Source organism: Schistocerca cancellata, chromosome 4 (genome assembly GCF_023864275.1).
Source record: "Schistocerca cancellata isolate TAMUIC-IGC-003103 chromosome 4, iqSchCanc2.1, whole genome shotgun sequence".
NCBI lineage: Eukaryota > Metazoa > Arthropoda > Insecta > Orthoptera > Acrididae > Schistocerca > Schistocerca cancellata.
This window is the reverse complement of record NC_064629.1, coordinates 920274533-920295462: the sequence shown is the minus strand read 5'-3', so window position 1 is coordinate 920295462 and position 20930 is coordinate 920274533. Positions and strand designations below refer to the sequence as shown.

Sequence of the window (20930 nt, the reverse complement as noted above, 5' to 3'; positions counted from 1 at the left end):
GACAATGAGATCCATCACCAACAGTGAAGAGTTTGCCAAATAATACGGGTGCATCATGCTGAGGGCCCAAACAACTGCAAGGCACACTTTCTCAGTTATAAAGTTGTTCATCTCAAACTTGAAGAATACTCTGGGAGTATAAGCTATCACCTTTCTAGTACCTTCATGAATTTGTACTAGAACTGCCCCTATCCTGAAGGGATAGTGTCAGTTCTGTCTTTGCATTCTCATCATTAATTTATTTTTATTTATCGTGTGGTAATACAGACACATAAGAAAGAAACAGACAAATCACTAATATAACAAACATTAATAATTGCAAACAAACATCACTAATATAACAAATTTTAAGGATTGCAAACAAACATCACTAATATAACAAAGTTTAAGGATTACAAACAAACATCAAGTCTATTAATATAATCTACCGACTCTGGAGTTGCGAGCAGGGAGTCATTGGGGCTCCCATTATAGGCTCTTCTGGAACACTTTTCAACAATGTGGCTGATGGCCTGGTTTTCTCCGCAGTCACACTGAGGGGTGGTATTTTACCCCATTTATACAGGGAGTAAGCACATCTGCCATGACGAGTTCGAATCCTATTTAGAGTGGACGCCGTTTTGCATGGTAGGTCAAAACCAGGTGGCTTTTGTGTGATGCAAGGCATGTTATGATTTTGCCATGCGTTTGTGATACTGAAACCTTCTTGTACACAGGTCCTTGCTGTTCTTGTTGGCGGGTTCCTAGATTGAAGCCTATTAGCATTTGCAGCCTCAATGTCTTGGTGGATTGGCAGGCTTTGATTTACCATGATGTTTCTGTATTCACATACAAGGGCATCAGTACGTCGCAGGTGTGGCGGCGGGATGTGCCTTAATATTTGGAGCCATTGCATTGGAGTGGGTTTAATTACTCCAGAAATCATCCTTAGAGTGTTATGCAACTGGACATCCATCTTTTTTACATTTGGGTTGTTTAGCCAAATCATAGTACCACAGAGCTTTTGAATAATGTTATTTCTTGTCTTTAATTTTTCAGCGGTCTTTGTTAGGTGCTCTTTAAAAGATAGTATTCTGTCCAGTGTCTTGCCCAAGTACTTCGGAGTTTTATTGTGCCTGAGAATGGTGTTTTCAAATCGAATGTCGAGTTCCTTTCCAGCGAGTTTGTTGTTGAGATGGAAGCAACTAACCTCTGTTTTGGAAGCATTTGGTTGAAGTCTCCACTTACGGAAATATCTTCAGGTCTTTCATTAGGATGTCCTCAGATGCTTCGATTGTGCTACATCTTGTAGCGAGGGCCCAATCGTCAGCATACCCGAACTTTCTTGATTGTGTTTCTGGCAGGTCTGCAATATAGAGGCTAAACAGCAGTGGTGCGAGCACTGATCCTTGTGGTAAGCCATTCTTTAGTTTTTTGATGGAGCTGTTGTCAGTGCCCTTACTTATTTGGAACACCCTATCATTGAGCATGCTGTCTATAAAGTGTGCTATAGATCTGCAAGGAGTTACTCTGAGAATTTTGTACATGATGCCTTCTCTCTCTATTCTCATCATACAATGCTAGAACTGGAGAAGATGTCAGTGTCTTTATATGAACAGGGAAAGATCTTATATCTTGTTCCAGGAAAATTTGGCATATCCCTGCAGAAGGTCTTGAAAGCGATGTGCCTTGGTATAAAAGTCTTTTACGAATCACCGATAGTATGAGCACATTCTGAGAAAAAGATGATAGTGTGCATACCCATACTTGAGAAACACTACCATATTGGAACTTAAACTTCCTGGCAGATTAAAACTGTGTGCTTGACTGAGACTTGAACTCGGGACGTTTGCCTTTCACGGGAATATTGGTTTTGAGCCCAGTGCCCGTACTTGCAGAACAATAACAGTGAATTAAGGATGAGTCCGTCTTAATCCAAATACAGAAATTATCATTTTGTTTTATCACCTGAACATGTTTCACTAAAGTTGTGACATCCTCAGCTTTTATTATTATTTTCCTGAAGTACATACATACATGTTATATTTAGGTTAAGGAATATGATATATCTGATTTTGTTGTCATTTAAATTGTATGTGCACTTAACCTTTTATTTTACATTGTGTGTGTCCTGAATGGATTAAAAAGAAGCCAATGTAGATGATTTTCTAACAACCCCTATGTTTGCAGATCACATGGTGTATTAATTTAGGCATGTGGTCGATTTTGGTCGGCAGCCACAGAATGTACTGCTTGTATTCTGGTTAATTTCCATGTACATGACAGCTTTTTGTTGCCTAATTGGGGCCATGGTGACGTACGTTTTGAAGGACCCGGTATCTCCACCAGTGTCATGCTGAAACCACAATCAAATTCATATATGAAGGCAGGGTTGTCAATGAAGCACAACACTCTGGAGCGAAAGCACATTTATTACTGACACCAACGTAGAGACATAACAGAAATAACTTCCTGGACAGAGTGTTTGGCGATTTATACACACATCGAATATTCCTGAATGCTGGTATTTACACAAACATTGACTATTCAAGGATATATAAACATATGATACTTGAAGAACCTCCCAGAAATGATAAATACTAAGTAACAAATAATAGCTCCTGGTTGGTTCTGAACTGGCAACCCGCAGCATACTAGACAGCAATTCTAAACACTCCACTACACTACACTGCATGCACCATATCTCGTGGCAACATGTATTAATGAGACGTATGTGGACTTGCTATACACTACCTGTCATTTCTAGAGTGGGCAGAGGCTTCTTGCATTGGTTTCCAAGCAAAAGTGAGCTGTTACTGTGACAAGGAAAAGCGAGCTATTATTGTGAATGCTAGCAGTGAAAATGGGTTTTTACCAGTTGTGCTGTTACTATTTAAGTCTATGCTTGTCAAAGTGAATCTATTGCTTGCTTTTTCTGTTTGCAATGCTGAAATAATTAAATGGCTTTCACAAAAATGTGTGTTGTTTCATGAAGTTACATAAAAATCAGAATTATGTAGTATTATTAAACTCAACAAGGAAAGGTTCAAAAGATTTGAAACTAATTGTTGTGTCTAGACAAGACAGTCTAGACACAGGGTGAGGTTACCGAAGGGCCCGCGTACACACACGCCGGCTGGCATGAAGTCTGGAACAGGATACTTAGTGAATGCTACAAAGCAAAGTACGTATCTAAGTAATACTCAACTTTAATGCATCCTTGTGGTACATCGCTATTGACGATACAAGTGAGACTATCTTCAGATATGGTTAATGGCGCCTTGCTAGGTCGTAGTCATGGACTGAGCTGAAGGCTATTCTGTCTGTCTCTAGGCAAATGAGAGTAAGGCTTCGTCAGTGTAGTCGCTAGCAAAGTCGTCGTACAACTGGGGCGAGTGCTAGTACGCCTCTCTAGACCTGCCGTGTGGTGGCGCTCGGTCTGCAAATACTGACTGTGGCGACACGCGGGTCCGACATGTACTAATGGACTGCGGCCGATTTAAAGCTACCACCTAGCAAGTGTGGTGTCTGGCGGTGACACCACACTAATCATATCCTCACCATAAATGAGCACTCAGTTCTTAGATTATCTCCTTACTTAAACCTTATTGAAACATAGTCTATCTGATTTGCACTACAGTAAAACATAATTTAGAAAAGAAGAATGTTCCCAGCCTCCACATTACAGCTACATTCATAAATCTGAAGTGGACAAACTATTGACATGATCACAGAAAACTTCATTGTCAATGTACGGACCAACAACACTACTGGCAGTGAGAGTCTTAACATAAGCAGCAGTTGTATCTTTTAGGTTACCAACAGCAGCATCACTTAATGAGTAATCTTTGTCTCATATTGCAGGTGTATGCCATTTTTTATCCCATTATCCTAATCCTCAGACCACATTCCATGTGATCACTTCTTTTTTTGAACATCAACATTTGTGCTTGTGACACCATTGATGACATTAAGAAAAACTTGGCACTGGCCCTGAAGAATATTCCAGAAGAGACTGAGAACTGCATGGCAAAATGGAAACTCCTCCGGGCTAACAGTGTGAATAAAGGAGAGGGTATTTTGAAGGAGACCAGGACTAAACATCTGTCAGTTGAATATAAGTATTATTAAAATAACAATGTTGAGTTTTTCTCCAAACAGATCTCTTAAGTAGATACTATTCTCCAAATTATTTTTCTATTTGATGAAATGGTAATATTTTCACCTATAAGCTTTTAAACTGTGCAGAATTTTTTTTTTTTTTTTCTCCAAAATCTTGCAGAGTTCTCACATCAGAAATTTGGAGGTACTTCTTTTCGGCACATCCTCTTCATACAGTGTGAAGCATACTCCAGAGCAGTTTCCTTCATTGCAATAAAATGACAGCTACAGCATATGAATATCCTACACTACCCTCTCACAAATGTACTATGTTCCAAATGTACAATTTACAAAGTATATCACAGGGTCTACTGCCTACACATTAGACTCAATGGGTAGAAGGAAGAGAGGTGGGCAGAGGGCGGTGTTTTAGGCTGAAAACAGTTAACGTTTCGTATACAGAGTGTTACAAAAAGGTACGGCCAATCTTTCAGGAAACATTCCTCACACACAAAGAAAGAAAATACACTCCTGGAAATTGAAATAAGAACACCGTGAATTCATTGTCCCAGGAAGGGGAAACTTTATTGACACATTCCTGGGGTCAGATACATCACATGATCACACTGACAGAACCACAGGCACATAGACACAGGCAACAGAGCATGCACAATGTCGGCACTAGTACAGTGTATATCCACCTTTCGCAGCAATGCAGGCTGCTATTCTCCCATGGAGACGATCGTAGAGATGCTGGATGTAGTCCTGTGGAATGGCTTGCCATGCCATTTCCACCTGGCGCCTCAGTTGGACCAGCGTTCGTGCTGGACGTGCAGACCGCGTGAGACGACGCTTCATCCAGTCCCAAACATGCTCAATGGGGGACAGATCCGGAGATCTTGCTGGCCAGGGTAGTTGACTTACACCTTCTAGAGCACGTTGGGTGGCACGGGATACATGCGGACTTGCATTGTCCTGTTGGAACAGCAAGTTCCCTTGCCGGTCTAGGAATGGTAGAACGATGGGTTCGATGACGGTTTGGATGTACCGTGCACTATTCAGTGTCCCCTTGACGATCACCAGTGGTGTACAGCCAGTGTAGGAGATTGCTCCCCACACCATAATGCCGGGTGTTGGCCCTGTGTGCCTCGGTCGTATGCAGTCCTGAATGTGGCGCTCACCTGCACGGCGCCAAACACGCATACGACCATAATTGGCACCAAGGCAGAAGCGACTCTCATCGCTGAAGACGACACGTCTCCATTCGTCCCTCCATTCACGCCTGTCGCGACACCACTGGAGGCGGGCTGCACGATGTTGGGGTGTGAACGGAAGACGGCCTAACGGTGTGCGGGACCGTAGCCCAGCTTCATGGAGACAGTTGCGAATGGTCCTCGCCGATACCCCAGGAGCAACAGTGTCCCTAATTTGCTGGGAAATGGCGGTGCGGTCCCCTACGGCACTGCGTAGGATCCTACGGTCTTGGCGTGCATCCGTGCGTCGCTGCGGTCCGGTCCCAGGTCGACGGGCACGTGCACCTTCCGCCGACCACTGGCGACAACATCGATGTACTGTGGAGACCTCACGCCCCACGTGTTGAGCAATTCGGCGGTACGTCCACCCGACCTCCCGCATGCCCACTATACGCCCTCACTCAAAGTCCGTCAACTGCACAAACGGTTCACGTCCACGCTGTCGCGGCATGCTACCAGTGTTAAAGACTGCGATGGAGCTCCGTATGCCATGGCAAACTGGCTGACACTGACGGCAGCGGTGCACAAATGCTGTGCAGCTAGCGCCATTCGACGGCCAACACCGCGGTTCCTGGTGTGTCCGCTGTGCCGTGCGTGTGATCATTGCTTGTACAGCCTTCTCGCAGTGTCTGGAGCAAGTATGGTGGGTCTGACACACCGGTGTCAATGTGTTCTTTTTTCCATTTCCAGGAGTGTATGTTATGTGGACATGTGTTTGGAAATGCTTACTTTCCATGTTAGAGCTCATTTTATTACTTCTCTTCAAATCAAATTAATCATGGATTGGAAACACACAGCAACAGAACGAACCAGCGTGACTTCAAACACTTTGTTACAGGAAATGTTCAAAATGTCCTCCGTTAGCGAGGATACATGCATCTACCCTCCATCACATGGAATCCCTGATGCGCTGATGCAGCCCTGGAGAATGGCGTATTGTATCACAGCCGTCCACAATATGAACACGAAGAGTCTCTACATTTGGTACCGGGGTTGCGTCGACAAGAGCTTTCAAATGCCCCCACAAGTGAAAGTCAAGAGGGTTGAGGTCAGGAGAGCGTGGAGGCCATGGAATTAGTCTGCCTCTACCAATCCATCGGTCACCGAATCTGTTGTTGAGAAGCGTACGAACACTTCCACTGAAATGTGCAGGAGCTCCATCGTGCATGAACCACATGTTGTGTCGTACTTGTAAAGGCACATGTTCTAACAGCACAGGTAGAGTATCCCGTATGAAATCATGATAACATGCTCCATTGAGCGTAGGTGGAAGAACATGGGGCCCAATCAAGACATCACCAACAATTCCTGCCCAAACGTTCACAGAAAATCTGTGTTGATGACATGATTGCACAACTGCGTGCGGATTCTCGTCAGCCCGCACATGTTGATTGTGAAAATTTACAATTTGATCACGTTGGAATGAAACCTCATCCGCAAAGAGAACATTTGCACTGAAATGAGAATTGACACATTGTTGGATGGACCATTTGCAGAAGTGTACCCGTGGAGGCCAATCAGCTGCTGATAGTGCCTGCACGCACTCTACATGGTACGGAAACAACTGGTTCTCCCGCAGCACTCTCCATACAGTGATGTGGTCAACATTACCTTGTACAGCAGCAACTTCTCTGACGCTGACATTAGGGTTATCGTCAACTGCACAAAGAATTGCCTCGTCCATTGCAGGTGTCCTCGTCGTTCTAGGTCTTCCCCAGTCGCGAGTCATAATATGCTGGAATGTTCCGTGCTCCCTAAGACGCCAATCAATTGCTTCGAACGTCTTCCTGCAGGGACACCTTCGTTCTGGAAATCTGTCTTGATACAAACATACCACGCCACGGCTATTGCCCCATGCTAATCCATACATCAAATGGGCATCTGCCAACTCCGCATTTGTAAACATTGCACTGACTGCAAAACCACGTTCGTGATGAACACTAACCTGTTGATGCTACGTACTGTTGTGCTTGATGCTAATACTGTAGAGCAATGAGTCGCATGTCAACACAAGCACCGAAGTCAACATTACCTTCCTTCAATTGGGCCAACTGGCGGTGAATCGAGGAAGTGCAGTACATACTGACGAAACTAAAATGAGCTCTAACATGGAAATTAAGTGTTTTCGGACACATGTCCACATAACATCTTTTCTTTATTTGTGTGTGAGGAATGTTTCCTGAAAGTTTGGCCGTACCTTTTTGTAACACACTGTATAATTAACACATCATGAATTATCTTTGACAAATTGGTTGGTCTGTTTATAAGTGATACTGGTTCTATGAGATATAGAACATTTATTTCAAGCAAAATATTAGTGTTATCTTGAGATAATTAAATAAAACAAACAATTCTGCACTCTGGACATCCACAGCTGTGGTAATACATCTTGCAAAAATAACAATGCATACAGCTGTGTGACAATCTTTAATGTGAGATGGTCAGTTTCATGGCCTATGGCCACATCCTTAAGTATACATGGTATACACTCTTTTAAAAGATTGTCTTATCTTCACAGCTTTCCCCCTCCTAATCATGCATTTCTTATCCTCTTTCATTTCACCCAGTCTCCCCCCCCCCCCCCCCCCCCCCTCCCCCAAGGAGAACTATTGGAACCGAATGATTATCTTCTGGTAAACATTACCTGTTTAATATTTTTTTCACAATTAAATAGTGGATTAAAGTATTCTGTCTATAAAGCAAGAAAAAGCTAACAATGTTGCAAACAGTAAAAAAAGTTTTCCTTTTTTGCAATGAAATTAGACAGTAAATTTGCTGAAAAATTAAAGATGGCACATGTTACCAAAAACAAAAATCATTCTTATAGTCAGCATAAAGCTTTCATAGAAACACCAGCTTCTTTATATATCACTGAAGCACTTCCAACAAATGTCTAATCCAGTATAAAGACTATTTTTTACAAAGATGTTTACTTTTTTAAAATAAGCTAATAATACCTCAAATTCATGCTGGAAGCCATAGTCTGAATCCTTATGGCGATCTATGAAGGCCTGCATGAGATCAGATTTAGCAATGGGTGCCATGTCCGGTGGACTGGCAGAAACAAGAATGTGACGACCACGAAGGCTGCGACAAAGGTGTCTGCAATGTAAGAGAAATAAGTAAAAACAGTGAGGCAATGCAATAACATATTCATCTCACATACACTCAACCACTCCCTTAGCTCGCTCTCATTCACTTTCTTCCTCCAATTTTGTCTGAGCACTTGTATTCCAAGCACCTGAACTAGACCTGCTGCTGCAGGTATGCTTCGCTCTCCCATTTTTCCCCACAATCATCCCCTACAATATTTTCATAAGGTCTCACTACTTATTCTTGCTCTTTTGAGAAAGTAGAGAATTTAATGTGTTTTATTTATCATAGTGTGTTGGAAAGCTGGTTCCAAAATCAGTTTTTTTTTTAAATGTGTGTGTTGTGTTTGTTTTGGAGGTTTATGGGAATTCAACAGCGAGGTTATCAGCACCCTTACAAATATTAAAAGAAAAGACTGTAGAGAAAATGGCTAAAATGTTGCCACACACTGAGGAGTAAACCTATAAAATGACTCTCACTCACTCCCACCTCACTTGTGTTGACCCACACAGTCACTATCTTACACACTGTAAGACATCAGATAAAGGGTGACCAGTGCTGTACCTAAGATTAAACATAAGTAAAACAACAGAGAAGCTAAAGTAAAGCAACAGAGAAGCTAAAGTAAAACAACAGAGAAGCTAAAATAACAGCACAGACAAATGTGATTGGCTGACCACTTACAAAGAGGTTGAGCCAGTCTGTAACTACCTTAAAGGTAATACAACTGAAAGTAACAGGAGAAACGGCATACAGTGATCTGTACACCACAAGCACCACACATAGGAGAGTCCTCTCGCTGGAGCAAGAAGCCATGCATCATAGGGCTGCAGTCTATGTGAAGATGGGTAAGGAGTATCTCATCCCACCTTTGTAGATGGATGTAGGTAACCCATGACCACATTGCAGACTTTATTAGATGTCACATATTGTCTGCCACTTTCAGCAGCTCCTCTGCCCATCAACACATGACTATTTACCTCAACAACAAGGTGATAGCATAGAGAGGGATCGCTGCTACATCCATTCTTTCATTCCCTGCAATACCCATGTACCCTGGCATCCAGCAGAGAGACATCTCATTCCCCAGGCTTTGTAAGTGGAGAAGGGTGTCCAGGATACAAGCATTGCAGAGGATTATGGGCACTCAGGGAGTCAGAACAGACGAGGAATTTAAGAGGCGGGACACATTTCATCTGCTCCAGAACCCTCAAGACTGGAGATAATTTGGCATCAAAGACAGTGAAGCCTGGAGACAACCAAATCTTAATAACACAATCAGGGATACAACAGTGAAGCCAATGGTATCCCCCTGCTTAGACCCATATGTGAATATTGCTACATAGTTGTGATGCTCATTTGAAATGTCAGAAAATATATTAAAAACATAATCAGGAGTGCAATCTCTCCTGAATTGTACTAAATCCAAAATTACTCTAGGCCTCTACAGTAACCAGGAATGCAGTCAGTTAAACCACAGGATTTAAACCTGTATGTGCCCCATACCAAGAGACTCTAGCACAAACTTCACACAGATACCAAATGGTCTCATTGCTCAGGGATGATTGGTAAAGAGGCATTCCACAGTTGGATGAACAATGGCATAGTATTCTGGGGAAGTGAGAACAGGGAGGAACATACATGCCTTATGCACCATGCGGAGGTGCTGCCAGATGGTAAATGGTGGTCCACCGACCTCAGTATAGAGACTGAGTATGAAGCTGGTCCTGTAACCACCCATGGCCAGGCTGATCCCATCACGGTGTGTAGTGCCAATGACTCTCAGGTAAGGAAGCCTCGCTGACCTGTACACTATCCACCCATAGTCCAACTACAAACGCATGAAGGCTTTATAAAACTGGAGCAGACTTGCCCTGTCAATTTCTCAAGAATTGTTGCTAAGGCACTTCAAGATACTCAGTGTCTTCTGGGCCCTTGCCTTCAAGTTGTTTAGGTGTAAAATCACAAGAGTTTTCAGTCAAACATGAGGCTCAGAAACCTCACAGAGTCTTTAAAAGAGAGAATGGTATTTCACACATGCAATTCAGGGAAGTTAACCTTAGAACACTACTGAGAAGTAAATGTAAAACTGCTACAAAACCATAATAAGGTTTACTACTTTACATTTTATTCAAAGGAAGTCATATTTATAGCTTATGCATTAGTTAATTACAATTACAAGATCTCCAATGGCATGTTACATTTCAAATAAAGCACAAAATGTCTTGTTTTATACCATACTGCACTCATAAATTTTATGAAGGTTCAGTAATCTAGGGTTAAAAATCCAATGAGAATTATTAAAATGAACACACATTTCTCTGCACAAAATGTAAAACCTCGTCACTGTAAGTTGCAACTGACAATTCACTGCTGTGGTATTGGAGGAAGAGCAGATGACTAGCAGTAGCAGTAGCAGTAGCAGTAGCAGTAACATAGCTTTGTTCATCTGTAGATCTCTTTTTACAAGCATATAGGACATGTCAAAGTAATTACAAATTTAGATCAATTTAAAATAAGCTAATTCGTATACACATATATTTACAGACTTCTAGTTAGAGACAATCATTAGATTTACTTCTGGTATACAATACTTTTTTTACAAATAATTTATTAAATAATGTAATGCTGCACTGTTCACTCATATCTCACTATCAGTCACTCCACACACTATACACACATTGTTTCATAACACCTCACTACCCACCCACCCACACACACACACACACACACACACACACACACACACACACACACACACTGGTGATCTCTGGGCCATTTTCTGTACTGCAACTTCCCATTTGCTATCCTGCAAAACTGAGTCAGCATCCCTCCATGATGAGTGAGATGTTGAGCTCAGAAAGAAGAAGAGGTGTTAGTATTGTGCTATGCATAGCTTGGGGTACGTATTTCTAGAAAGGAAAAAAACAAAGTGAAGGTGTTATGTGGAATGTTGGATATTTTATAATCATTATTCTAATTATTTATTTGTATAACATTTTTTATCAAACCCCTACTCTGTTTTAGCTATGTAATCCTTCAATGTATGTGATGTATCGCATAACAGGTACTTTTTAGCTGCCTTTTTAAATAAGTGTATTTTTGCAATTTCTTTAATCTCTTTTGGTAATTTGTTGTACAGTTTTATTTCTTGGTAGAAAATGCTATTTTCAGTTTTATGTTTATTTTTTCTTGGTAAATGTAAGTTGAGTCTATCTTTTGTTGAATGGTCATAGACAGAGCTATTTGTGCAATAATTACCCATGTTATTTTTGATGTGTACAACTGACTGGTATATGTATTCACATGGAGCAGTTAAAATCTCCAGTGTTTTGAACAGATCTTTACAATGAGCTTGACTAGTAATTTTGGTTATTATTCTTATGGCTCTTTTGTGGAGTTTGACAAATGTGTTCATATTTTATGCGTTTGTTCCCCATAAAAGAATGCCATAGCTAAGAACTGAGTGTACATATGAATAATATGTAACTGAAAGACACTGCATGTTACACACTGATGATATGCTTCTACGGGCATAACATGCTGATGACATTCTGTTTGCAAGTACCCTTGTGTGTTCACACCACTTGAACTAAGAATCAATATTCATTCTTAGAAATTTTGTATTTGTTACACAGTCTATAGACGTGCCATCTACATTTAATTTAACATTGTCATTTTTCCTCTTCAAACCGAAATTCATGGCATTAGTTTTCTTTATGTTCAATGTCACTTTATTGCTTATTGAGCAATCATAAACTTCCTTGAGAGTTTCATTTGCTTTCTCCGCAAGGAGTTTTCTTGTTTTCTCAGTGATTGTAATATTGCTGACATCAGCAAAAAGAATTTTTTCACCATGAGTAACACTACTGGGAAAGTCATTGAACTCAAGTAATCAAGTTAAAAAAGTGTTGCAAGAAGAAAACAGTGCTATGAAGATTAAAATCAAGGATTCAGAAGCAAAAATACCTCATAATGAGCAAAATGCAATGAAAAACCGTAACAATGTTTTGTATGAAAACTCGCGGTCTGTTAGGCCTCAAACAACTGCAATAAAAGGAAATAAAGTTCTTGTTTTAAGCTACAGTCATGGCAAAAACTGTGAGAGTATACTACAAGACAAATTAGGCAAAAAAGTCAGTGTGCAAAGTATTATAAAACCTGTGGCATCAATTAAGGAAGTTGTGAAAAACACAGACAAATTAACTGATAACTTCTCCATCAACAATACTTTAATCATTATTGGTGGCACAAATGACACGGATAAACCTCTGGAAGAATTGTAGAGGAACATGAAAGATTCTTTGGCATACATACTTAAACTAAAGCAAAAAACAAATGTAATAACTCATCCAATACTGGTTAGACATTATGCACAAGGTCTAAATGGAAAAATCAAAGCTGCAAACCGCATTATATTAGAAAAAATCAACACTGCCACAGGCGTGTGTAGGAAGAGATTATTTGTGAATTTCAAAATAGAACGCCTGAGAAGAAATGAATATACAACACATGGTTTACATCTAAACAAACAAGGAAAGATTCACACTTTTAATAGGCTTGCTTCTTTCATATACATGACGAAAACTGAAAAACCTAGTACCGATACAGGAAAAAAGCACACGCAAACGGACAATCAGATAGAAAGTGCAGGTCTCAAAGTGAAAGCGCCACCCACAAAAAAACAGACAGTTATGGACCATTTTATAATAAAAACTGAGCCCAATGAAAGTCATAACAACACACTTACTAGGTCGAATTTCAAGCCATCAAATGCAGCAACAAGGCAGTTGTTAATGGACAGATGGGTGAAAAAGCACGGAAAAAAAGTGAAAATTGGGAACATTTCGACAGAAGAAAGGCAGGAACCCACGAACAGTGAACCAGCAAGCCACATGGCAAACACCATGAATACCATCCCTGGAAAAAATAAGGATTTTTTACCACTAAGTACACTAGCCCAAATAGTGAGGTAAGTGGTCAAGCAAGAAATTATTCCCTCCCTGTCCCTAATTTTAAATTACTCCATCAATTGTTTAGTCGCTCCCAAATAAACTAAAAAAATAGAAATAATATTAAATGATCTAAATGATATTTCTGTACTATGCTTTACAGAACACTGGCTCAAACAAGGTATGTTAGAGCAAACATACCTTCCTCAGTTCAAACTTGGATGCATGTTTTGTAGGAAAATTTCGAGTCATAGGGGTACTTGTATATATGTTAAAGAAAATATTGAATTCAACAGTGCAACTAAATACCATAAACTTTCCTGTGAAAAAGATATAGAACACTCTATTGCTGAACTACCACGGCAAATACAGTTATTATTTGTGTATACAGGTCACCAGATGGAGACAAAAAAGTGTTTTACAATCACATGGAGGAACTCTTGGAAGAAATTCACTCTTCCAAGAAAAATATAATTATATGTGGTGACTTTAATATTGATTTCTCGAAATCCAATAAATTCAGAGTTGACATTATAAATTTACTACAACCGTTCAACACCAGTCCAATGGTAACCGAACCAACTCAAGAAACACCTACTTCTGCATATATTATTGATCAGATCTTGATAAATATGTACAAATATGCCTATAACATACAAGTTGTAGACATGGGTTTTAGCGATCACTATGATCAAATTCTTGCAATGAATGTTTCAGGACACCAAATTCCCAGTCAAATACAACACACTGTAAGGAATTTCAGTATAAAAAATGTGGAATATTTTTGTTCTCTCCTAGAGGGTGAAAGTTGGAAAGATGTATATGACTGTAATGAGGCCAATGAGAAATATGATAAGTTTATGCCTACATTCAAACATTTTTTTGAAATGGCTTTTCCCAAGAAAACAACTATGTTGAACTCTACTCAGAAAACAAACAAGTCGATTACAAAAGGGATAAGGATATCATGTGAAAATAAAAGGGGACCGTATGAGTACTACAAGCATAATACCAGTCCTGACTTTATTGCATATTTCAAAAGATACAAAAGAATACTAACAAAAGCAAAAAAACTAGAAAATGACAAAATATTGTGTGATTCCGAGAATAAAACCAAAGCAACCTGCAAATTATACGGAAAGAAATGGATACCAGGCCAGTTAATCACAGTAATATAAAGCTGATTATGAATAAAAATAAACCAACTAACTCCAAACATGTTGCTAGTGCTTTCAGCAATTATTTCTCAAATGTAGCACAGCAGTTAATAAATACACACCATAACAAACAGCCAACCAGTCACTCAGATCAAAAAATTCATTCAAACACATTATTCCTGTATCCAGCAACACCTGAGGAACTGTCACGGATCCTAAAAGAATTACCTCTTAAATCTTCAGTGGGTGGTGATGAGATACCAGATGGTATTATCAAAGCTAGTGCAACATTTATTGTGGAATCACTAACATAGTAAATTCACCTTTTGAGAGTGGTGTATTTCCAAATAATCTAAACACTGCAGAAGTAACACCTTTGCAAAAGAAGGGTGCAAAAAGCGATATTGCTAATTATAGAACAGTTTCAGTTTTGTCAGGCTTCAGCAAAATTATGGAAAAAATGTTCCTTAGAAAATTAACAGTTTTCTAAAATAAAGAGAGGCTGATAAGTGACTCCCAATATGGGCTCAGAGCTGGAAAGTCAACTCAGTCAGCAATTTTTGCCCTATTAAATGAAGTATTAAAATCAGTGGATGACAAACAACATGTATCTGAGATATTTCTGAATCTAAGTAAAGTCTTTGATGTAACTGATCATGGCGCTCTCTTGTGTAAATTAAGTAATTCTGGAATTAGAGGACAGTTTGAAAAGTGGATCCAGTTGTACCTCAGTAATCGTCAGCAGACTACAGAAATAAAACACAAAGATAGTGAAACACAAAGATAGTGAAACACAAAAAAATTCTAGTTTTTACAGTGATGAGCAGAAAATCAAGTATGGAGTCCCACAAGGGTCAGTTCTAGGAGCTGTCCTATCTCTGCTGTATGTAAATGACTTGGCTAGTAACACTAATATTCTAATTATATTACAGAATGAGGAAAATCTGCAGGAGGCTGCAGTATCAGTCATGCGTACCTTAACACACTGGTTCAAGACCAACAGACTCATCATAAATTCTGAAAAAACTTGGGCAGTTACCTTTGATACCACACCAAACCCCCATCCTGCAAACCCTGTTTTCACTATCAAAGGAAAAAAATGTGTTGAAGGTCAGTCATACAAAATTTCTAGGTGTACATGTTCAGGCAGATCGGAAGTGGGACGTACACCTAAACGATTTAAATTAGAGACTGAATTCACTAGCATATGCTGTTAGGATCCTCACTAAAAATACAAGCTGCTCATCAGTGCTGACAACGTATCATTGCAGTATACAGTCGCTACTTATGTACGGAATAATTTTTGGGGGGAATTCCACAAATACTACAAAAACATTTAAAATACAGAAAAAGATTATCAGGGTGATAAAAAAAGCTAAATGTAAGGATTCCTGTAGACCCATTTTTAAAACTCCAAAAATCTTGCCACTGCCTTGTTTGTATATACACGAAACACTAATTTTCACAAAAGGGAGCAACTTAAAAAAGGAAAATCTCTTCAAACACAACTATGATATACAGACATAAAAATAGTTAGAAGATGAACCTACACAGTAAACACAAACTTATGCAAAAGATGAGTGTATAATTCTGGAGCTCTGTTATATAACCATACGCCTTCTTACCTAAAATGCATTTAAAATAAAGTTAAAACAGTTCTTGCTTGACCACTGCTTCTATTCTTTGTCTGAGTTTATGGAACATCATAATAAGTAAACCTCATTTACCAAATTTCACTAATTGTCAATTCATAATATAGTTTACATTGTGCTTATCATGTAATCTCACTTAATAACTGTTATTATCACATGTAGAAGCAATGTAGTACACCAACCTACATTATTATGCATTTTTATTATGTCAACAATGTAGTCAAAATGACTACTGTATTGTAAACTAACTAGGTTTACCACTGCCCTATATCATATGTACAAATAATGTATGAAAGTGATTCTTGGACCAATAAATAAATAAATAAATAAATGTATATCAGGAACAGTATTGGTCCTAATACGCTACCCTGCGGAACCCCTACATTAATGTATTTTGGTTCTGATAAGTGTTTTACTAAATTTTTAGATCTATTTGAAGTATGTCTTATCTCTACTCTTTTCACCCTATCTGTTAGGTATGATCAAAACCAGTCATTAGCTACCCCTCTTATTCCTAATGCTTCTAATTTATTTAATAGAATCTTGTGGTCGACTGTATCAAACACCTTAGAAAGATCCAAAAACATGCCTGTGACACACTCATCTTTATCAAGAGCATCAAGTACAACTTATGTGAATTCTACTATGGCTGAATCCGTATTTTTGCCACTTCGAAAACCAAACTGTGATTCGCTTAAAAGATTGTATTTATTCAGGTAATTCATTAAGCTGTCTTTCATTATTGTTTCTATTACTTTTGAGAATGGTGACAGCAGGGAAATGGGCCAGTAATTTTCTATGTCTTCTGCATCACATTTCTTAAGCAAAGGTACAACTCTTGCCTGTTTTAACTGCTCTGGAAATGTCCCTGATGTGAAGGATTCATTTAATATATTTGTTAAGGGGCCTTGTATAATCCCTATGCATTGTTTTAGTACACACATTGGTACTTCATCTAAGCCTATTGACTTATTTTTTAGTTTTTGAACAGTTTTATTGACTTCATTCTCTGTGGTTGGAAGTAACAGTATTGTATTTAGTGCAACATTATTTACAGGAGTTATATTTGTTTGGAGGAATTTTTGCTGTAACTTCTCTGCAATACTTGAAAAATGCTTGTTTACATAGTTTTCTAAGTGCTGTGGATCATTTATTACCTTATCCCCCTCCCTTAGCAGTATCTTATTGTTATTATTATTATTATTTGCCTCTCCCCATTTCCTTTTTTATAACATCCCAGACTGCTTTGCTTTTATTCTCTGCTTTATATATTATTTTGTCATTAAATGACTTTTTTACAGCAATCAGCACCGTCCTATAGATCTTTTTGTATCTATGACAGAAATTTAAGAATTCTGGATCATTGCGAATCTTTTTCATGGAACTGAGATGTAAGTGTTTGGGAGGACTTCTTAATACCTGCTGTTATCGATCTGTTTTTGTGAAATGTTGGTACAGACATGCATACTGCAAAAACAGCCACAAAAGAAGGTCACTGGACAGGACTCCTTGCAGGGGACATTTACTGTTAATAGCTATGGCGAAGAGGATGACAATTAAAACACTGCCCCAGAGGACACTATCATTCTGCATGCACCTAAAAAGGTGCCCTGAGAAGAAGGACCAAATGAAGATGGGGAGGTGGTCACGAAAGCCACACTGGTGTAGCTGACTGAGAGTATCTTGCCTCCAATTAGTGTCATATGCCTTACTCTGATGCCAAAAAATATCCCTAGATAATGCTTGTTATGTTGGAAAGTTTGCTGGATTTCCACTTCTAGTAGGGTCAGGTTGTTGATAGCTGATTGGCACGTCCTGAATCTATGCTGAGAGTGGATAAGGAGCTGCCTGGTTTCTAGTATACAGACCAGATGATAGTTGACCACATGCTCTAGATCTTTTCTACACAGCTTGTTAAGGCAACACTTTGATAACTATTGTGACATGTTTGGTCCTTTCCTTGTTTGAGGAGAGGTATCAAAATTGCCTGTTTCTACTACACTCCTGGAAATGGAAAAAAGAACACATTGACACCGGTGTGTCAGACCCACCATACTCGCTCCGGACACTGCGAGAGGGCTGTACAAGCAATGATCACACGCACGGCACAGCGGACACACCAAGAACCGCGGTGTTGGCTGTCGAATGGCGCTAGCTGCGCAGCATTTGTGCACCGCCGCCTTCAGTGTCAGCCAGTTTGCCGTGGCATACGGAGCTCCATCGCAGTCTTTAACACTGGTAGCATGCCGCGACAGCGTGGACGTGAACCGTATGTGCAGTTGACGGACTTTGAGCGAGGGCGTATAGTGGGCATGTGGGAGGCCGGGTGGACGTACCGCCGAATTGCTCAACACGTGGGGCGTGAGGTCTCCACAGTACATCGATGTTGTCGCCAGTGGTCGGCGGAAGGTGCACGTGCCCGTCGACCTGGGACCGGACCGCAGCGACGCACGGATGCACGCCAAGACCGTAGGATCCTACGCAGTGCCGTAGGGGACCGCATCGCCACTTCCCAGCAAATTAGGGACACTGTTGCTCCTGGGGTATCGGCGAGGACCATTCGCAACCGTCTCCATGAAGCTGGGCTATGGTCCCGCACACCGTTAGGCCGTCTTCCGCTCACGCCCCAACATCGTGCAGCCCGCCTCCAGTGGTGTCGCGACAGGCGTGAATGAAGGGACGAATGGAGACGTGTCGTCTTCAGCGATGAGAGTCGCTTCTGCCTTGGTGCCAATGATGGTCGTATGCGTGTTTGGCGCCGTGCAGGTGAGTGCCACAATCAGGACTGCATACGACCGAGGCACACAGGGCCAACACCCGGCATCATGGTGTGGGGAACGATCTCCTACACTGGCCGTACACCACTGGTGGTCGTCGAGGGGACACTGAATAGTGCACGGTACATCCAAACCGTCATCGAACCCATCGTTCTACCATTCCTAGACCGGCAAGGGAACTTGCTGTTCCAACAGGACAATGCAAGTCCGCATGTATCCCGTGCCACCCAACGTGCTCTAGAAGGTGTAAGTCAACTACCCTGGCCAGCAAGATCTCCGGATCTGTCCCCCATTGAGCATGTTTGGGACTGGATGAAGCGTCGTCTCACGCGGTCTGCATGTCCAGCACGAACGCTGGTCCAACTGAGGCGCCAGGTGGAAATGGCATGGCAAGCCGTTCAACAGGACTACATCCAGCATCTCTACGATCGTCTCCATGGGAGAATAGCAGCCTGCATTGCTGCGAAAGGTGGATATACACTGTACTAGTGCCGACATTGTGCATGCTCTGTTGCCTGTGTCTATGTGCCTGTGGTTCTGTCAGTGTGATCATGTGATGTATCTGACCCCAGGAACGTGTCAATAAAGTTTCCCCTTCCTGGGACAATGAATTCACGGTGTTCTTATTTCAATTTCCAGGAGTGTAGTTAGAAAATTTTCCTGTCAGCTGTATCAAATTAACACATCATAAGTGGAGTTAGTTTGACACCATTTGCAAGTGCTGCAGCATGCTGTACTGGATCTGGTCATGACTGGGTCTGTATCACAAGTATAAGACAGTGCCAAATCCAGCTCCCACATGGAGAACAGGCAGTTGTAAGACTCCAAATATGGAAGTCCAACTTTACCCTCTTCATGGGGCATGGTAACAAAGACACACTATCCTGGCTGGTAGTGGAGATAGACAGTGCAAAATGCTCTGTCACTACCCGTGTGATGTTTCCACGTGTGGTTTGGTGACACTCCTGTTTCAACGCCACTGCTAAATATAACTGAATGCCCTTATTTCCTGGACAACCAAAGCCTACGTCCCAAGGCATATTAGTGTATAGTATACAGAAAATAAAAGTGCAGAAAAATGTACTGAAACTTAGAAACTCAATGCTGTGGTTGGCTGAACCATAATGCATGTAATGGGTTTGTTTATAAATAAGTCTTCTGCTACCAGTCACGATTTTGTTTTTTATTTACTTTTCCCACAATGCGTTTTGGGAAATGATTCCCATTTTCAAGTCATTTTTTTGTTTTTTTGTATTGAGTCATTTCTATTAACGTTGTCAATGTGTGAGAGTCTGCAACATTTTATTGATTTTTACTGCAATACATAAGGTAAGAAACATGTGATTTTGTTTAGTTGGTTATCAATTCTTTGGGTGAAGCAAGTGGCAAAATTTGGAAGAATTTGTAGTTATAGTTTTCTAATGATCTATTTGTGCAGAATCTCACACACACTAAACATCACACACATCTTCTTGTACATTTTAGACATCGAAAATATCTTATATAAACCAAATCAGTTACAAAGATCTTCTTACAAGTAGTCCACAGAGATAACATTATAGGTCTTCCATAGATTATGATACGCTTTTGTACACAAGTTATTTATCGTAACAATTTGCCTCGTAAATTACTTAATCGATTTTACAATTGTGCTTATTTCTCTGTTTTACTATTTTTATTTACGTATACTATTGAAACATCTGAAGAAATTCACTGATTCACTTTCAAGTTTTTCGTTTAATATATTATCTTCATATTTTCTGAAATGTGAATATATCTCCAGTTGTTCTAGCAAATCCATTTTATGTCACACATCAACAACATCAATAGAAATGGCTTAATACACACAAAAACACACTTGAAAATGGGAATCATTTCCTGAAATGAGTCGTGCGAAAAGTAAATAAAGGACACTCGTGACTGGTAGCAGAAGATTTATCTATAAATAAATCTATTGTTTTCACAG

At 40.2% G+C, this 20930-nt stretch overlaps 1 protein-coding gene across 1 annotated transcript in view; it reads right to left on the bottom strand.

The window, feature by feature from the left end:
* The window catches only part of LOC126185094 (tyrosine-protein phosphatase 69D), a 367349-nt gene that overhangs the window by 105930 nt on the left and 240489 nt on the right, over nucleotides 1-20930 (bottom strand). Inside the window, exon 15 of the mRNA XM_049927899.1 lies at nucleotides 8291-8435. Within this exon, the coding sequence (XP_049783856.1) occupies nucleotides 8291-8435 (145 nt within the window). The remainder of the gene's footprint in view (nucleotides 1-8290; nucleotides 8436-20930) is intronic.